At 36.0% G+C, this 19923-nt stretch overlaps 1 protein-coding gene and 1 pseudogene across 1 annotated transcript in view; one reads left to right on the top strand and one right to left on the bottom strand.

Moving 5' to 3' along the window:
- HS3ST3A1 (heparan sulfate-glucosamine 3-sulfotransferase 3A1) overlaps positions 1 to 19652 on the top strand; it is an 89028-nt gene extending 69376 nt beyond the window's left edge. The window contains exon 2 of the mRNA XM_039847396.1: positions 15290 to 19652. Coding sequence (XP_039703330.1) covers positions 15290 to 15911 — 622 coding nt within the window. The 3' untranslated portion in view covers positions 15912 to 19652. The remainder of the gene's footprint in view (positions 1 to 15289) is intronic.
- On the bottom strand, positions 7680 to 7795 carry LOC120589934 (uncharacterized; annotated as a pseudogene).
- Positions 19653 to 19923: the final 271 nt, after the last annotated feature.

Raw genomic sequence — 19923 nt, 5'->3', positions numbered from 1 at the left:
CAATTCCTAAGGGCCTTTGGGCTTGTTTTGGAACCAGAACCTCATCTATCTGCTTTTTTTTCCCCTTTATAATGACTTTTCTGAGCCCTGGTACATTCTCTTCAGGCCCACTCTGAACATCATCAGGTCTCTGGACAAGGGTACAAATGAAGGCCCCACAATCCCATATGTCTAAATATTTAAAAAGTGATAAATCAAGCTAATGAGATGTTAAATGGAATAGATTCTGTTCTCCTATTTTGGTAAATATTACTTCATAATAACAAAACATAAAAATATGTTTAAATCTACTGTTTTTATATGTCTGAAAGTTTTGGCAGAATACCAAAGGTGACTAGATTTAATTATTATTGCTCAACTGGGTATGCTGTTGATGGGCCAGCAATGTTTGGATGAGTAATAAAGATATACACAGATCATGAGCTCAGATACTTAGGCGGTACAGGTTGTTTTTCGTGCTTAATTTCAACAAAGTATTAATTATGTTACAATAAAGATTTCATATTAATTTTTTTGCTATTGACAATAATGATCTAAAGCAAGAGTTGACAAACATTTTCTGAAAGTCAAGATAATACATATTTTTGAGTTTATAGGCCATATGGTCTCTGTCACAACTGCTCAGCTCTGCTGTTGCTGTTCCAAGCAGCCTTAGACAATCCGTAAGTAAGTGGGCATGGCTATATTTCTACAAAACGTTACTAATAAAAATAGTTGGATTCTACCTGTGAGCCATAGTTTGGCAACTCTTGATCTAAAGGATTTTTAAAGTGAAAGTGTAGAAATTTGGATGTATCATGGTCCAAACTGTAAATCAAAGTAAATATAAAAGTTAAAATTATTTTCACGTTTTTAAGTCATTTTTCTTCTGAAGTATTTCAAGTTAGCAACATCCAAAGACAAAATATAAATTATAATTAATAAATATCAAAATTTGAAATCAAAATTAAAGTTGACTTTATTAATTTTTTAAGTTATAATTAAATCTTATTGAAATTTTTCATAAAATTAGAACTATTTTCAATTCTAGCCTGCAACGCGCTTCAAGTTGACAGTGGAAAGAATTCAGTATCATGCTTTACTGGTTTCACCTAGCCATACATATTTACAGCTTCCCGAGTAGCATCATTTGATTAATAATACAAAACATCACTCCACCTCCATGTGCAACTGTTCTATCGTACTAATGTGTGAGTACCTCCAGGACCATGAATTGTAGTAGGAGATGCAAAGAAAACTCTCAGTAATATGCACAAATGATGCTTTTATCAATTAGCTATTCTATGATATCTCATGAAGCATTACATAAGTAAGGTAATTTGTCTTCTCTCTACACTACTTCCCTCACTCAGACCTTCCCCAGCTAGAAGCAAAGCCCATCTCCAGTGTTGGCAGCTACACAAACCCATCTACATTCTCAGCATTCATTCTTTGTTTTAAAGACACAAGGCAAGAGGTTTATAGAAACATTTCCTGGGGCCTGAACAGTGTCGATCAAGAGAGCGGATATTTAGGGTTACGGATTGCACATTGTCAGTGTTTGAGAGACAATTTCTTTAATAAATTAGTGTGTCATGTGGAACCTTCTAAACTGTTGGACTTTGAGCTGGGGCTTTTCTTGTCCATGGGGAGTACTGATGTTTTTTACCTGTGTGCCTACTAGAGAGTGCGTTTTCTCCTTCACAGTGGCATGTGGTACAGCGACGCTGATAGAGTGTGTCTAATGGATACTGATTGATTGCTTCCCTGAAGTTTGTTTTGTCTGCATGCCCCATTTTATGATGAAGTCATTATTTTGGAGGTTTGTTTTATGTGATAAAAGAGATTATTTGGGAAGTTCTGTTTTGATGTTAGTAAGACAGATCATGTATCATTTTCTGCTATTCAAAATCAGGGAAGCTGATGGCAGGGTACTGATGATAAACTTTAGAAGGAATACCCAATCAGTCCAAGGCCCCAAACAATGCATAATTATGGCCTCACATGGATTTTCCTGTTTTAAACTCAAAAGAGATATTGATTTAGGACCTACTCTGTGTCTAGTATGTAATAAACAGAACAAAAAATCAAGAAAACAGAAAACAAACAAAAAAAACCACCGTTGCCAAAATATAACAAAGAACTTTTACAAAATTTCAGATTTTTCCTCATTATGCCTTCAACATGTTTCTCAGCTTCTCCACTCTCCTTAGGTTGTTGATTTCCAGGCAAGGAAAGCAAGCTTCTTCCTTTATCTCCCGTAGCACATATGCAAAGACCTGATAATTCCTGGCTGATGGGAGAGCTCTGTTCTGAAGCAGCTGTCCACAGTAGCACAAAAGCTGATAGCACAGCTCTCAAACTAATCATTTTTAAAACCCCTGTCAGGAGCCAAGATGAGCCAGTAGATGGAGGGTTTCTGTGGCAGTAGCCAGGAAGCTGAGAGAGGTGGCTATCATTGGCCCATGCCCCGCCCACTCTAAGAATTCCACATTCATCCTCTAGATTGTTGATATTATAACATGGTTAAACATACTCATCTGGTACTTTTCTCCCTTTTGTCAGGGATCATATTGAATGGAACTTTCCTGCTTCAGAAGCACTGCAAGGGAGCTTTCCCTCCACAGATGAGCTTTGTTTTTCAGGGATTTGAAGCGTCAAGGTGGTCAGGCCCTGTGCATAGTATATTTTGAGAATTAAGGCAGAATGATAAGCCATCGAAAGAACAGTGAACCAAAGGTCTGGAGAATCAGAATCGAAGCCAAGCTTTGTGTCCATTTGGCTCACATGACTTCTCAGATCTTCTCACATCTGTGAAATGAAAAGGCTGGATTATGGGATTTCCAAAATTCTTCCAGTTCTAATGTTTAGTGGGGCTGCTGCTTAGGAGAACACAGTCCTCCAGCACATTCTTTTTTTTCTCCTACCTTCTCGGTCTCTTCTTCTCTATCTCCTTGTAATCGGTTAATATCATTCTCTCTCTCTCTCATTCTCTCGTTCTCTCTTACACACACACGCGCGCACACACACACACACATACACACACACACACAGACTTGTAAGGGTTTGTAAATATCAGGCCTTAGATCCTAAGTTAATTATATTTTATTTTAACTGTTTGTTTACCATCAGTTTTTATAACCAAATTTGGAGTTATTCGTGGACTTATTTCTGTTCTAATCAGTTTTAGATCTTAGATTTTATACACTTACATTTTCATTCTCAAGCTTTTAATTTGGCTCTTATCTGTGGTTCAGTTAAAATGAAACTTCACTGTTGAGAAAACTACCTTGGTTTTCTCAAGGAAGATGCTAAGCATCACTGGATGCTAATATTTTTGCCTCATTGCATATCTGAAAATGTCATTTTGATACTACTTCAAGTGAAGTAAAATTTAGATTAGTACAAAGGTGTTTTCCCTTTTAATCTTTTATGGCCTTTGGGCACTTATCACTAAAGTATAAGACCAAAGTCTCCCTTCCTCATTTATCAGTAGCCTAGTTATTGTGTTATTTATTTGTCTTTGTGTATGAATGTCTATGAAATGCTTTATTCTGAAACTCTAAAATTTTGCTGTTTTTTAAATTGTGAGTCTCTACGACACTAGAGTGAGGAATTGGGGTGAAGCACTAGTAGCACATAGGTGCAAGACTTGAAGAGATGCAAGCATTGAGTTCTGCACGAAGAGATAAAAGAATAATTGTTACTTTCAAGCTTGGTACATAAATAATGTCTTAAATCCAGAGACTGACCCACTGTGGAGAGGTATGACATGTGCCTGTCTTTTTCCAGGTAGTTTCTTAGGCTCTGATTGGCTTATATATTCTGATATTATTAGATTTGTCTGTGAATTCTAGTTTTTTAATGTTTTTAGAGGTTTTTTTTTGGGGGGGGGAGGTATTCTTTGATATTTTGATAGGACAGTGGAAGAAGTACATCATTTCCCAAGAGCCAGACATCATTTTAAAACAGAGTTTGGAATAATGTATATAGGGTTAGGAATGATATTTTAAATCTTGTGACTGCATAAGTTCCCTCAATAAAGTAAACCTAGAAGGAGAAAATCAGAGGTTGAAGCAATGAGCCTTGTAAGATATTGGTCTATTTTTGTATTTCCTAAAAGTCAATGAATGAGATCATTTGTGGGATTGTTTGGGAAACTCTTAAGACCCTACACAAACATAAAACATTTTTGCTTGAATTTATGACCCAAGATAACTCTTGCCCCTTCCCTTTCAGAACTGCTCTTCTCTATGACCTGAGTACAGATATATTTCCTGCCATTTTATAAAGTTCCCCAAAATTATCAGCCAGAAATCCTGGACCTTTCTCTCCTTCCCTGGAGTGTCAACAGACATTGTCTCACTTGAAATAAACTTTTTTCCTTTGTCATAAAACCTAATGAGAGTAAAAACCATCTGTTTCTCTTTCTGTATTTGATAATTAAGAGATTTATAAGGAGTCTGCTATCTGGCATGGGGAAGTGTATCAGCCTCTCCTGGAAGTTTAATGTTTGACAATGGTTTGATTATTAGAATTGCACATCTAGGTTTGGTCAGTTTGGGAGCCAGTTTAAAAACATAAGTCTTCTTTCACAGGAGCCAAATCAACTAAAAGGAGTTTTCTTGCCAGCATGTTTTGAGTGGGGTCCCACATAACAACATAAGAAAAAAATATATATTGGTGTGATTGGGGTTTGGCCCGAGGGACAGCAGGCTAACAGCACCAGGAATTTTGCAGCAGCTTCCTCTGCTCCAGGCTCATGCCATGAGGGACCCACGGGAACTACCTTCATGCCGTGATCATGAAAAGAGCATGTTTTTCCTACAATTTCCTACTGCCAAAGGCTTCCAAAAACAGACATGGTTCAGTTTGGTTGTACAGACTGAAAAAATGTATGTATACATGGGCCAGACTTATTAATTCTTCAAGGTAAATTACCATTGCAATACAACTCAGGGACTTTCCCAGGTTGCATTTCTTTCTCTTGAAGAAGAACACTATTGGAAAAATATGTTACCTTTTTGCAACATTTCAGGTAGGATGATTTGCGCTCTGAGATGAATAGAGAAATAGTGCTTTTAACATGAATGTTTTGACAAAATGTCAAAGACAGCCATAACATCAACCAAAAGAGTCCCACTGACGTTGCCTGGGTGTCTGTGAAGGTTGAAAGAATATGTGCTTTAGAGATGAATGGATCTGGATTTTCATTCTGCTCCTTTCACTTGTTACTGTGCCTTTGTCAGTCACATAACCTCTCTGAATCTCTTAACTCATCTTGAAATTATAATAATTCTAGCTTTTCACTATTGTGAGATGATGGAAATAATACATCAGATCTTAGTCTATAGTAAATGCTTAATTAGTGTTCATTTGCTTCTGTCTTCATCATGTTCTTTCTAAGGCGCGCCTGAACTTGAATTCTTGGTTGTCTTGTATCTATTTTTAACTTAGCCCTATCCATGAACTTCGTTTTCTAGCTATGACATCTTATTTTGGTGTTTCAGGCATAGAGGAAGCATGGGACAGAGTTGGTTTCCTTAGTCACTGCATTATCGAATGCAGTGAGACCACTCAACTCCTAGACTTCCCGATCTTTCTGCTGCCTCGAAGTGCTGGGAAAATGCCAAATGAGCCTTTGTTTGAACAAACCTCAGCACTTTCTCTGAGCATCCATTATTTGAGCTGCATTCTTTCAGACATCATTGATTTCTAAATCAATTCTGTTGATGAAGAATTGCCCTAATGATTTACACAAATTTTTTTTTATTTGATTGGTGAAGCCACACTTCAGTAGAGAGCAGTGTGAGGCTATGCAGAGTTTTAAATTTGGCAAATTAATGATTAATTAGAGTCCTACACCGTACATTGAATCTTAGAAGTGGAAAGGCCTTAGAGACATGGAGGACTATATATATATATATATATATATATATATATATATATATATATATATACATATATATTAGGAAGAGAGGGGTCTACTTCTTTCCTCAAAATAATTATTTCTTTTAAGTAAAATTTTCATCATTTTCCACCTTTAAAATGTTGGGATATTCTTTGAAAACTTCTACTTTGTTCTCTTCATAAATCGGCTCTCCAGCCGCATTAGTTCTCCCTGTAATATTTCTCATGTTCTTGACGCTGGAGAGCTCAATGGGGATGGAACTCGAAGTGAGGACTCAACCCAGAGCTCTGGTGACCAGGTTCTTGTCTTATGCCATGAGAAGGAATTCAAGGGCAAGACGAACATCAAGTAGGAAAGCGTAAGGTTTATTAAAGCGACAGTATACACTTAAGAGGGGAGTGCAAGCAAACTCATAGAACTAGTCCAGCTGAGGGGGTCTAGATTATGGGCTTTTGTTTTCTAGGGGGCAGGGCCCAGAGACTTTTGTTCTGAAGTAGCCTCGTTGTCTCCTCCCAGTAGGTGGGGAGCTCAGTTTCCCCATTCTTTCTTATTTGGTGTTTCCAGTACTGTCATGGCATCAGATGTATGATGAGAGCTGTACTATGTGCAATGCAGATGACATTATAATTAGCCAAAAGTCAGGTCTCGGCCTAAGATGGCATCTAAGCTGGAAAGGACTGTTTTTATCTTATCTCCTCTTGCCAGAGGTAAAATATGGGGAGAGTTAGTTGAACAAAGGATAAAAGATAAATTCCAGAGTCTTATTCTAGAGTGGAGAGAACATCCCTACCTTGGACAGGAGAGCTGAACAACAGACAAAGGAGAAATTCCAGAACCTTAACCTGGAGGGGAGAGGACATCCCTAGGCTATCTATCTTGCCTCATTCTCATTACCCCTTTCAAAGTTTCTCACTATCAACCCTCTAATGGTCCAGCTCTTTAGCTCCTCAAGCTTGGGTTATATTGGGTTATATTTAACTATCTACATTCTATTCTTGCTCCATTCTCATTTGTGCATTGCCTCAGATTTATCACTGACATAAATTATATCATCATCTTTTCAGTCTGATTTTATACAATTCTCCAATGCAAGCAGTCAAATTCCTTTATTTGTATTTAATTCAGAGTTTGGGTCTTCCAAGATCTTCACAGCTACCCTCTGGATAACTTTCTCACCTCTGGATAACTTTCTCATGATCTCATGTTCTCCATCTGTCAAATTTGCCATCTTCTATATGTTCTTTTTGTATCGTCTTTGTCAGCTGACTTTCTTTTATCTCATGAAATAGAAATAACTTGCCTTAGGCTTGGAGAAGACCACCCATTGCCTTCTGTATACTGACTGTGGGAGCTTGTGCATGCCAAGTAGCCTCTCTGAATCTCAGCTTTCTCGTCAGAAAAAAAATGGGGAGAAAAGTATCTACCTTATCTCCCCTATGGCTATGGAAAGATTAAACGAGAAAGCAATTGCTAAAATGTTGTACAAACATGATGTGCTCTTCAGTTATCTCTGTACTTGTGTCCACACTCTACAGACACATTCTCTATAATACTGTGAACACCACTGTGCTTATAGCACCTGAGAATCAATGCCCAGCATAGAGGACACAGGATAGCAGCTTCTGTTTTGATAACTTACCTAGGGTGAGTGGAAAGTGGTCACTGAGAGGTCCACCGATTCTTAGGTATGAGTTCAACCCCTTTTCCTTTATGATCTGAATTTTCACGAATTAGAAATGAAGTTGGTTTAGCAAATACCATTTTCTTTTTTTTAAATTATTATTACTTATGCCTACAACACCTGGTCTTCCTAAGTGGTCTCCCATTCAAGTACTAACCAGGCCCAACCCTGCTTAGCTTCAGAGATCAGACATCGGGCTTGTTCAGGGTGGCATGACCATAGACCATGGATCATTGCTCCACTGGGGTATGTACCCAGGGCCTTCTGCATGTAAAGCAGACATGCTAACTGCTACACTATGGAACCACGTCCGCAAATACCATTTTCTGAAATGCATATTTTTCTTAAAGAATACGAAATAGACAGCATAAAAGAAAAAAGCAAAAGACTTATCAAACAGATACTGAACACATAAGGTAATATCCAAATGGTCAGTTTTCTAAATATGTTGTAAACTTTTATTGACTTATAATAAAATTCAGAAAAGGACACAACTCTTGACATACAGCTCAATGACTTTTCACAAGGTAGATACACTTGTGTAATCAGCACCCAGATTGTGGACCGGGATATTTCCATCTCTCCAGAGACCCTTTATTCCCCCTTTTAATGACTCATTCCCCCAAGAGTAACCACTCTCCTGACATCTAACACTCTAGGTGAGTTTTTGCCTGTTTTTAAACTTTTTTATAGGAGAAATTATACTGTGTATAAATCTCTGTGATTAGCTGTGTTTGATAACATTGTGTGTATGAGATTCATTTGCAGATTTTGAGTCATTCATGCCAATTCTGTATAGTAGTTCATATATATACATATATATATGAAATTATACATTTATATATAAGTATATATGTATGTATATGTGTATATATCATCAAAAATAGAAGGATATACAAGTTTGAGTAGCTTGCATTTGGGGCTATTATGATTAACTATGAACATTTATGAACATGTCTTTTGGTGAACATATGTACAGTTTCTAATGAGTATAACCCTGACAGTGAAATTGCTGGGCCACAGTATATGCACGTGTTCAGCTTTGATAGATAGCGCGAAACAGTTTTCTAAAGTCATTATGCCAGTTTACACTCAAAACAACAGAGAACCAGTTGTTCCACATCCTCACCCATACTCAGGATTCTCTGTGGTTTTTATACTAGCCACTCAAGTGAGCATGTCATAATATGGCATTCATTGTGTTTTAACATTCATTTCCCTGATGGCTAATGAAGTTCAGCACCTTTTCATACATTTATTGAATGTTTCTATATATATACTTATTGATTCATGGGAACTCTTTATATATTATGGATATAAATATTATAAAAATTTCCTCCCATTCTGAGGCTTGCCTTTTTACTCTCTTAATGCTATCATTTGATTAACAAAGTTTCTGTTTTTAATATAGTCCAATTCATCATTACTTTCTTTATGATTACTCTTTTAAGAAATTTAAGAAATCTTTGTCTCCATTAGAAATTATTAAGATGTTCACCTAGGTTTCCTTTCAAAACCTTTATTATTTTAATTGATTTTTGTATATGGTAAGAATTAAAGATTTTTTTTTTTCTATATGAATAACCAATTGACCAAACATCATTTATTAAAAGTACAATGGGGAAGGATAATATCTTAGGAAGAAGTACGTCTAGAGAGAGCCAGTAGCAGTTCCAGTGGGCAGGTGGGGGAGCAAGAAGACAATATAAGGGCAGTGGAAATTCAGGAGAAATGGCCCAAAGGGACAAGAAAGGTAAAATACATGAGGTGGGTTCCTTTTTTGTACTTTCTTGATGTGTTATAGACATTATGAATATGTGTTGTTGAGTGCCATTGAGGGCCACCTCTGGGTGGTGTCCCTTACCATAAAAGGGGTGGTGGTGCAGACAGTGCTAGAACAGTGAGCCAGTTTCCTCTAAGGGAGGCCTTGCCGCTAGGCTTATCAGTGGGGCACAACCCTGAAAGCGAGCCTGTCCTGTCAGCAGTATGGAAGTGGAAAATTCCTCTGGGTCATCTAGTACTCATACCATAAACTATCCACTTAATTTAAGGCTCAAGTAGAAAAGAACAAACTAGTTATTGGTTCTATCATGGTTCCTACTTAGCCATAACATTTCCCACACCATAGGTAGAGAGCTGCTCAAATAACTGTAGGCCCATAGAAATTTATCCCAGTGTGACTGATCATATCCAAAATTAAATCCCCAGGACACTGAGGTGGAACAAAGTCTTGAATCAGATGGAATTTTACCAAACTGATCCGTTCTTGGCACAACTATACCACATCGCATAGGAGGACATTGATTCTCTTTAAAAACTGAGCTCGCCTCTCTCACACCATAACAAGCCAATTTCTGTCCTTTCAAAGAACTTGGCTTTGCCAGCTCATGGCACTCAAATCAGCTTTCCTCACTCTGCTTGTATACATAGGAGGCCTGAAACGGAGAGGTGAGTGGTTGTCCCAGGGACATGCTGGAGGGTCTCCCATCTCCTCTGGGCCTCAGTTATCTGCACTGAATGGGAGTTCTCCTGGCAGTTGGGGATTCTGAACACCAGGTGTCACTTTCTTAAGAACAGGGCTTGGAATAATCCCTATAGTAATGGCCATGCCCACACTCCATTTACAATCCAGATTTCCCAAACCTGTGGCTAGGTTTTTCCGGTGAGATGAGTGAACTGAGATTTGAGAGGTTAAATGATCAGTTCATGGTCACTCAACTGGCAATAGGCAAACACAAGACACAAGCCTCATCTTCTAATTTTACATAGCTCCACCAAAACTTCATAAATTATTATATTCCCCTTTGTCTAGCAAGAGGAAAGAAAAACTGCAGCTTTCTTCAGTACCTGGTACTAATGTTTAATTACCTGCATAGCCAAAAAGACTCCTTTGTCTAACTAAATTCTATTGATCCAATTGAAACTTTTGTCTTCTTGAGTTCTTTTTTAAATAAATTGTGGTAAAGTAGGCATAACATAAAATTTACTATCTTAACCATTTTTAAGTGTTCAGTAATGTTAAGTACATTTACATTGTTAAGTAATCAATCGTCAAAACTCTTTTCATTTCACAAAACTAAAACTCTATATTCAGTAAACAGGTTCTTATCTTCCCTCCTCCCAGCCCCTGGCAGCAACCATCCTACTTTCTGTATAAATTCGACTCCTCCAGGTACCTCATAGTCTGGAATTAGTAACTGTCCTTCTGTGACTGGTTTATTTCACTTGCATAAAGTCTTCAAGGTTCATCCATGTTGTAGCATGTGTCAGAATTCCCTTCCTTTATAAGTCCAAATAGTAATCCACTGTATGTATATATCACATTTTGTTTGTCTATTCATACACATGTGGACACTTGGATTGCTTCTACTTTTTGGTCATTGTGAATTCTCATTGTGTTTTTTTTAGGGACAAAGAGCAAATATATGCAACTCATCTTGTAAAAATCTTTAATTTGCTTGTGAAATCCCTTCTGATCCTTGTCTTTTTCAAGGGAAAACAAATAAGCTTTTCTAAATTTTTCTCGTGATCCTGGTTTCTACTCATTTCTCCATTTCCATACTTATTATAAATGTCTTCAAATCCTCTTCTCTATTTAGAGGTGAAATTTTAGAATAGCCTACAATGTTAGCCTGGAAATTAAGGCCTTCTAGGATCTATCCCTCCCATTGTTCAATTGAATTTCTCACTCCTCACTCCAACTTTTTCTGTCTTCAGGCAAACATCATATGTCTTCTCATTACACACATCTTTCTGTTCCTATAGCCTGTCTGGTATTTCTGCAAAGCTCTTATAATACTGGTAGGGTGCTTTCATTGCTCATCCCAGGCCCAAGCCATTACACACAGTAGAGCCATAATATATGCTTCACTCGTGTAAGGAAAGACAATTTCTAAGTTCTATTAAACACTTTAAAATATGGTATTCCAAATTACATGTGCATTTTATTTTATGTGAGAGATAAACTCTTTTTTGAACATTAAAATTCAAATTGCAATAAGAAAATGAATAAAGAAATTAAAAGACATTGCTATTTTAAGAAAAATAGTTGTGAGTCCTTTACAAAGCAATCCTTTTCTACGATGTAAGCTTAATTGAGGATTTATTTAGACTATCACTTCCTCATTTTTTAAAAAAATAGCTTGCAGGCAGATTATAGTTAACCTCAACTCCTCACCCTACCCCATGCTAAACAAGTCAGCTTTCCTCATCCTGTACTTGACAGTAATTAATGTGTTTTTCTTCTGAAATCCTATTTTAGCTGTTTCCTCTTCAAACTCCCCCTGTTTTGGTTAGCTACTTTTCCTACTCTATTGAGATCATTTAAAATATGGTTTCTTTTTTTTTTTCAGAGATATTAGTAGTATTTCCTCTGGCCTGGCACAATCTGTAACTTTAATCTCTACTGAAAGGCTACTGGGGAATCTGTGCATTTCCCCAGGGACAGAGGAAAAGAAAGCTGAGATTACCAATCAGTAGCTCCCAAGTGAAGTATGTTATCTCTATTTTACTGGCCAAAATATAAGGTTGAGTAGTTAAAAGTCACAGATTCTAGGAAAGGAGACAAAAAAGTTGACTTTTTTTTTAATCAACAAATACTCTTTCTTATCACTGTAGTGATGTTTGCTTTAACAGTTTGCTTTTTTCATACATTTGATCAAATGTCCTTCACTGAGATGTTCCAACAACTTCTCGATAGATCTCCCGGCTTATCTTATAAAAATGTAACCTAAGGTTCCAGAGTAGGATCACCTAGCCAATTTCTCAAGTCCTTTAAGAGAGACACACAGTGACAAAATCTGTGAATTCATGTATTCACAGATTTGCATAAAGAGTAATAATAATCTGTGTTCCCCTTGTGTCAACACTGAACTCTCTGGTCTTTGCTTAATCTTACCCAGACCTTAAGGTATATTTAAGAAATGGAAAATAGAGCACATTAAAAGTTCTTTTGAAAAAAGAATTTTAGATTTCTTAAAAAAAACAAACAAAACAAACAACAACAAAAAACAATAGCTGTCAGACATCTATTATCATTTGCCCCTTACTAAAAAAAAGTAAAGATAAACTTACTGCAATATCAAAGAAAACAAAATGAGAGAAAGCCTGAATCATTAAACTAAGGCAGTGTCAGTGCTACCAGATTGCCATAAATGTTGAATTCGTGTTGGATACAATACAGATGGGAACCAGAATGTTTAAGAAACAATTGATAAAGTGTCTGAGATAGACTTCAAAGAAATCCATTTGAGTTGGTGGGGAATTAGAAATGGAAAAGTTATGAATGAAATGAAACTGTCAGTAGTTATTAGTTTTTGAAGCTGAATGTAAGGCACATGAGATTTATGTTATTTCTCTATTTTTGTTATTTCTCTATTTTTGTGTATGTTTGAAATTTTTCATAATATATAGCTAGCAAATAATGTAGAATTAACTAAATTATAGGAAGTGAACAAAGGCAAACACATAAAACAAAGTACTTTTTTTATTACAAAAGCAAAATAGAAATTAATAACAAAATTACCCTTCCCCCTCTAAAAACACACACACACACACATACACACACCAAATCAACCATTGGAATTACATATTGAAAAAGAAGCAATTCTAGATAATGCCTAAACCAAAAAGGAAATATAATGTGTAAAATTCGATTCCTAAATATTTATGAAGTTATGAAAATGACAACAGTACATATCAAAATTTGTGGAATTTGACCAAGTCTGTACTTAAAGGAAAAATTGTAGCCCCAAGTGCTTTTATTTCTTGAGAAGAGAGATTGAAATAAATTAAGTAAGCTAAATAAATTGGAAGAATAACAAAGCAAAACTAGAAAGAGAATAAAGGAGGCATTAAAAAGCTAAAAGGCAAATTAGCAAATTAATAAAGATAATCTAACTTAGCAAGCAGAAAGAAAGGCAGAAAATACAGAATTACAGTTGAGAATAACTTCAACTACTCAACTGGGTGATTTTTAGAAAAATATTAACTGCCAAAATTGACATGAGACAAGGCATAGTACTACAAAAAAAAGTAACCGTAGAAGAAGCTAAAATGAGATGTAAAGTTTCTAGTTCCTTTGCTACCCTCGTGCCTGAAAGTGCTAGTGTTAGAGGGCTTTGTAGGTGACACCCATCAAATTTTGAAGGAATAGAAAATTATTTTGCCACTTAAATTTCTCTAGAATGCAGAAAAATATGAAACATTTGTCAACTCATTTTGTTTGTAGAATAATTCAGCTATTGATCAGAAGAAAAACTACAGAAAACACCTCATTCATGAATATAGATGAAAAATCTTTAGAATGAATATAGGTGAAAAATCTCTAGAATGCAGAAAAATATGAAACAATTCTCGACTCATTTTGTTTGTAGAATAATTCAGCTATTGATAAGAAGAAAAACTACAGAAAACACCTTGTTCATGAATATAGATGAAAAACCCAAAACAAAATAAAGATTGATCAAACTAGGACTACATTAAAAGAATAACATATCATAATCAAATAAAGTTTATTCCAGGAATAAAAGTGAATCCTGTATAAAGATATTTATAAGTTTTATTCTTCTTATAGATGTATCAAAAGACAAAACACATTTAGTCATTGTAATTCCCCAAAGTATATTTATTTTAATATTGATTTGAGCAACATCAATTTCTTACAAAACTTGGAATTAGAAAACAGTACCTACAGTACCTTAATATTAGAAATATATATACATATATATAATATATATTGCAATATATATAATGGATTTAGTGACAGTACACTTAAGTTGGAAGAGTAAGTAGATTTTACCTGTCTTGCTCATACTTTTTATTTTTCCCCTGCTCATACTTTTTGACTGGTCCTGAGATCCATCCGTTCTCAGTAGGAAAGCATGCTTGAACTGGGTAGCAATATCTGCTCCATTGAGAATCCAATGGGATTTTTTTTTAAATTATGACAAAGTGATTTTAACCCTCATCAAGAAGAAATAGACAAGACTCATCAAGAACATTTTGAACAATAGTCAGAATTTACTTGGTGTGTATGAAAATATACTCTAACAGGATAATAACTTAACATGATAATTGAGCCAATGTAGAGGGGAGCCAAGATATTTAGAATATTGTAATGATGGCATTTCAAATTATTAGATAAAACATGAATTATTTAATGTCTTGTTTGCTACAGGAAAATTCCACAATTATAAAGAGAAGTATTTTGTGTGATATACTACGATATTTTGTTAAATATAATTGTTTTGTTTATAAGAGAATTACAGAAAGGGTTCAGGGTGTTTTAATACTATCTCATAGCAGTATAATTGTATTTATCACAATATTTTAATTCGCCTAAAGAATTCAATCAAGGTTATTTTCTTACAGCATTGTGGGTTGATAATAATAAAAAATAAAAAGTTATATAGTACTTATTCTGTGCCAGGCACTTTTCTACGCTATTGAGGTATATTAACTCTTTTAATCATCACGACAATCATATGAGATCAGTATTATTATTATTTTTCCGTTATATACGCAAGGAACCAGAGGTGCACTTTGTTTATGCAACTTTTCTGCAGTCACACATCTTGTAATTAGGAGAGTTGAAATTGCAACTCAGGCAGTCTGGCTCCAGAATTTATGTTACACTCTGTCTCCTAGGAATGAGCTGTTGAAATCAGGGTAGGTCGGTCAGTTTTCAGGCCTTAACATGCCTTTTTGGCTTTTCTCAGGGACCTGATGCCCAGAACCCTGGAAGGGCAGATCACCATGGAGAAGACACCCAGTTACTTTGTCACCCGGGAGGCGCCTGCACGCATCTCGGCCATGTCCAAGGACACCAAGCTCATCGTGGTGGTGCGGGACCCGGTGACCAGAGCCATCTCGGACTACACGCAGACGCTCTCCAAGAGGCCTGACATTCCCACCTTTGAGAGCTTGACCTTCAAAAACAGAACCACGGGCCTCATCGACACGTCGTGGAGCGCCATCCAGATCGGCATCTACGCCAAGCACCTGGAGCACTGGCTGCGCCACTTCCCCATCCGCCAGATGCTTTTTGTGAGCGGGGAGCGCCTCATCAGCGACCCGGCCGGCGAGCTGGGCCGCGTGCAGGATTTCCTGGGCCTCAAGAGGATCATCACCGACAAGCACTTCTACTTCAACAAGACCAAGGGCTTCCCCTGCCTGAAGAAGGCCGAGGGCAGCAGCAAACCCCACTGCCTGGGCAAGACCAAGGGCAGGACCCACCCCGAGATCGACCACGAGGTGGTGCAGAGACTGCGGGAGTTCTACCGGCCTTTCAACCTCAAGTTCTACCAGATGACGGGGCATGACTTTGGCTGGGATGGATAACAATATAATTTAAAAAGAAAAAAAAAATCATAATATATTTTTTTACCAATCGGTAGAGAAAAGGCTGTTTAATATTTGTGCTGAAAATATTTGTTTCAGTATTTTTTTCAATGAATGTTGAGATTGTTCTCATCGCCACCCCCATCTTCACGTTTAACTGACACCAAATATTTGGATAAACGACAAAGAAAAATTTTACTCATCTAAATACTTTCAATTTTCAATTTTTATTTTACATTTTGTATACATAATTATAAAGTATGAGCATCAGTTGCCATTAAAACTTAAGAAAATCCTGAGTATAAATCAAGCTCTCTCTTTCTCCCACTTCTCTCTCTCTCTCTCAATGTCTCTCACACACACACACAAGGCCCAGATAAAATTGATATCTATCCTTGGTTTTATCCCTTTAATTTTTTTCTTGTGCCCTACTTTTTCTTAAACTGTTTCCCAATTAATAATACTGTATGTTTGTACACCACTTGGATTATCACAGTGATTTCAAATAAAACATATTTTTTTATCCTTACACTACTATGTGGCGTAAGAACATGGTACATAGAGATTATGATCCCCATCTTACAGACCAAGAAACTGAGTCTCAGGGAGGTTAAATAATATCTTAAAGCCAGATGGTGAACCCTGGACAAAACCTCGTCTTTTAGTCATCCCTTATTTCATGTCACTTTTTCTAGGAGGATGGGAAATAAGAGACATCTGTACTTTTAAAAATGGTTAGCTAGTTTGGAGATGATCTAGATGGGACAGAAAGTGTTTCTTATTGCCTTCTAAGTTCCAGGCTAGCCCGCTGGCTCTCAGTCACATTACACAGTGTGCTTAAAGAAACCACTCAGACCTGGACACAACATCTTTTACGAGCCAATCTTGGCTTGTTAAGGTACCCTGAGATATGGATATCTTGGCTTGATTGAAGCTGACAAAATTTATTGGATTCTTATATCAAAAACAAGATGGACAGTCACACTAGCAACAGGAGAAAGTGTGGTAGGAGCACAACTTATTTGTTGTTTTGACTGTCCTTTTTTTTATTTAATAAAATCCCACGTCTCTAAGAGCTTACAAGTATGAATCTCATTTTTCTTTACCTCTTTTTTAGCAAAGAAAATCTGCTCCTTGTAATATCTCATTACTAACCTTGGAGCTAGTACTAAATCATATAAATACATCAATAAACATCTCATTTATAATGCTCTTATTTTTTCACTGATGGAAGACTGTCACTTTGACACTTTATTTTCCCCCATTTCCTATTTATACCAATTATAACCCAATATTCGTTAATAATTGGGAAATATTCTCAGAAATGCAGATGTGGTTAAAATGGTGATTTTCTTTTCCCATCTGTTTCTGCCCAGCCCCCATTTAAATAGTTCAAATAAATCAATCGTTGATTAAGAGTATTCCTTTCCTCTCCAAGTGGGCAGTAACAAGATTAGCATTAATGGGAATTAAATTGGTTTAGAGAGGAGCACATATGCATGAAATATATAAAACATGTATAATTAGTCTGTCAGCAACATTTTATTACAGGTTTAAACTCAAGAGGAAAATATCTTCTATCTCATGTAAGTTTTCTATATCTGCCAAAAGTTAAAGGACTCTAGTATTCTAAAATAATATTTTTTTCTTCTCCAATGTTGTCAATGAAAAGAAACTAAATTTGTTTTAAATATGCAGTATAACTGTGCATTTGCACAGAGACTGAATTAGGTGAAGTAAATATTTCTTGAGAAGGCTAACATAGGATTAAAACAATGGATAAAAATAATTTTAATTTCTAGATATTTCATCATTGCTCAAAATCTTTGGCTCTATTTTATTAATTTATACCTTTGAGAGTTAAGTAAACTCCAAATTCAGGTCCTTTTTTCCAGCTGATTTTCTCCCCTTAATTTTCCAATGCCACAGACTGTTTTTGTTCTACTTGAATCATCACTACCAGGAACAGGATAGTTATATTAAACTTTTTTCATCTTTTCTCTTAACTCATTTTGTTTGTGCTTCTGATTCTCTTATAAGCATTTGCTTGGCATTATGCAAAAGTAGTTTGCACAAGGGAACAAATGCATCTAACAATTGTACTCAGCAGTCTTCATCTTTTTGTGTTAAGAAATAATAATAATAAAAAAAATCAGAATTGAGTGCAAAGGACTTCTTCATGTAGACTTTTTGTTGTTGTTCTTCATATTATTTTTAAAAATGAATGACTAAATAGCACTCCAGGAAAATCTTCTAAGATTTCATAAGGGTGTTAGAAGTTATAGATCCCAGAAAATGTAATAAAATCTAGAGTCATTATACTCTAAGTTTCCTCAAGAATGGAAATTTATTAATTCTGCTTCTATGTGGTACTTACTCCTGCTATGCATGGACCTGATCTTTTGTCCATTTAGCTACAACAAATAATAGGCTTTGCTCTTGATTTAAACATCTTAGCCATTCTTTCTCCAAGCCGTCTGCCTCACAATCATGCCAAATGACCTCCTAACTCTTATTAAAAGTGAAGAATTGTCTCTCCAGAAGAACAACCAGAGATCCACAGCTTCTTTCTGAGCAGTTTGCTTTTGAGGCCATGTCTACGGTGTATAATTTCTCCAGATAACTCCCAATCTTGTAACACTGCTCAGTAGCTAAGTTTTGACTGATAACTCTATAGCTATAAATTCTCTAGATAACTTAGTAACTTAGGAACATTAATTTTATTCTGTTAATCTGGAATTAATAAGCTTCTAGAGAATGGATGTTAATTACTCTAGGAGTATTAATTCCACTCTATTCTTATTTTCAAAGATCTTTAATGTTAGAACAAACTTCAAAGGTAATTTGAATTAAATCCCCATTTAGCACTGAATCCTTTCTTTAGCTGGTTATGCCTGGGTTGAAAACATTGATGTTTCTGTAAATTCTTAATCCTTGATTTTGCATTTATAAAGAAGATAAATTTTCCCTAAACACATTCATCCTGTTCTGCCAGCTGAGATCTGCCAAATTACCCATGAAGATATATAAAATTCAGGATATAAACAAATAAATATGTCTATAAAAATAATACCTTATATGCATGTAGCAGATTAACCTTTCAAATGCAACATTTCACCTTAAACCAGCAGTAGCTCTCTACTCTCATTAATTCCACTTGACAGATGAGGAAACTAATCCTTCAGACAGTGATTCTCAACAAAAGATGATTTTGCCTCCCAGGGTCATGTCTGGAGATACTTTGGTTGTCCCAAGGGTGGTGGAGTATAAGATGTTTCTAGTGGGTAGATGCCAGGGATACTGTTAAAACATCTTATAATGCACGGAAGAGCCCTCACAACAAAGAAGTACCCCACCCAAAATGTTAGTGGTGCTGGAGTTCCAAATATAAGAAGAAGTAAACTAGTTACAGCTTGTGTGTGTCTGAACCAGATCTAAACACCAGATTCTAATTAATTCTTGACTTGTAATTCTTGCACTCGCCACTCTAGGTTTTTCTCTTGAAAACATTTATTTCTCTTACTCTATAAGTGACTTCATTATAATAAGCAGGTCATTGTTTAATGTTATCCTTTACCAAGAGGAATACTAAAGAGAAATATCGCTGAACTGGGTTTTTATGAGAGGCAGGAGCAGTTTGTAACAAACAGATAGTTGCATTTGTTTGAAATGAAATCAGTCAGTTTCAGATGGAAAAATAACATTCTAATAAAACATTTCTAAAGGCTTTTTTAAGTTCAAGTCTTGCAGTTTCAATTTGCCTCCATGACAATGCCGTGACTGTATTTCTTGTCATCTAACACAACCAAATGACAAGAGAGAAAGGTAAATGGCTCTACTTCTGTTAAGCAGCTAAATTCAGATGGATGCTCTATGGTTTACAAATGGCCGAGTTGCTGCTGAGTAATAGCAAAGGAAGGAGCAATTTTATTGCTACATTTTTTAGGAACCCCAGAAATTTGTATGTAATTATCATAGAAGCAAGGAAGAGAAGAGCTTATGGTCCCTTAAC

The sequence above is a fragment of the Pteropus medius genome, unplaced genomic scaffold, assembly GCF_902729225.1.
Source record: "Pteropus medius unplaced genomic scaffold, Ma_sr-lr_union100, whole genome shotgun sequence".
NCBI classification, from domain to species: Eukaryota; Metazoa; Chordata; class Mammalia; order Chiroptera; family Pteropodidae; genus Pteropus; species Pteropus medius.
Note: the sequence above shows the minus strand (reverse complement) of the source record. Positions and strands in the feature narration are given on the sequence as shown.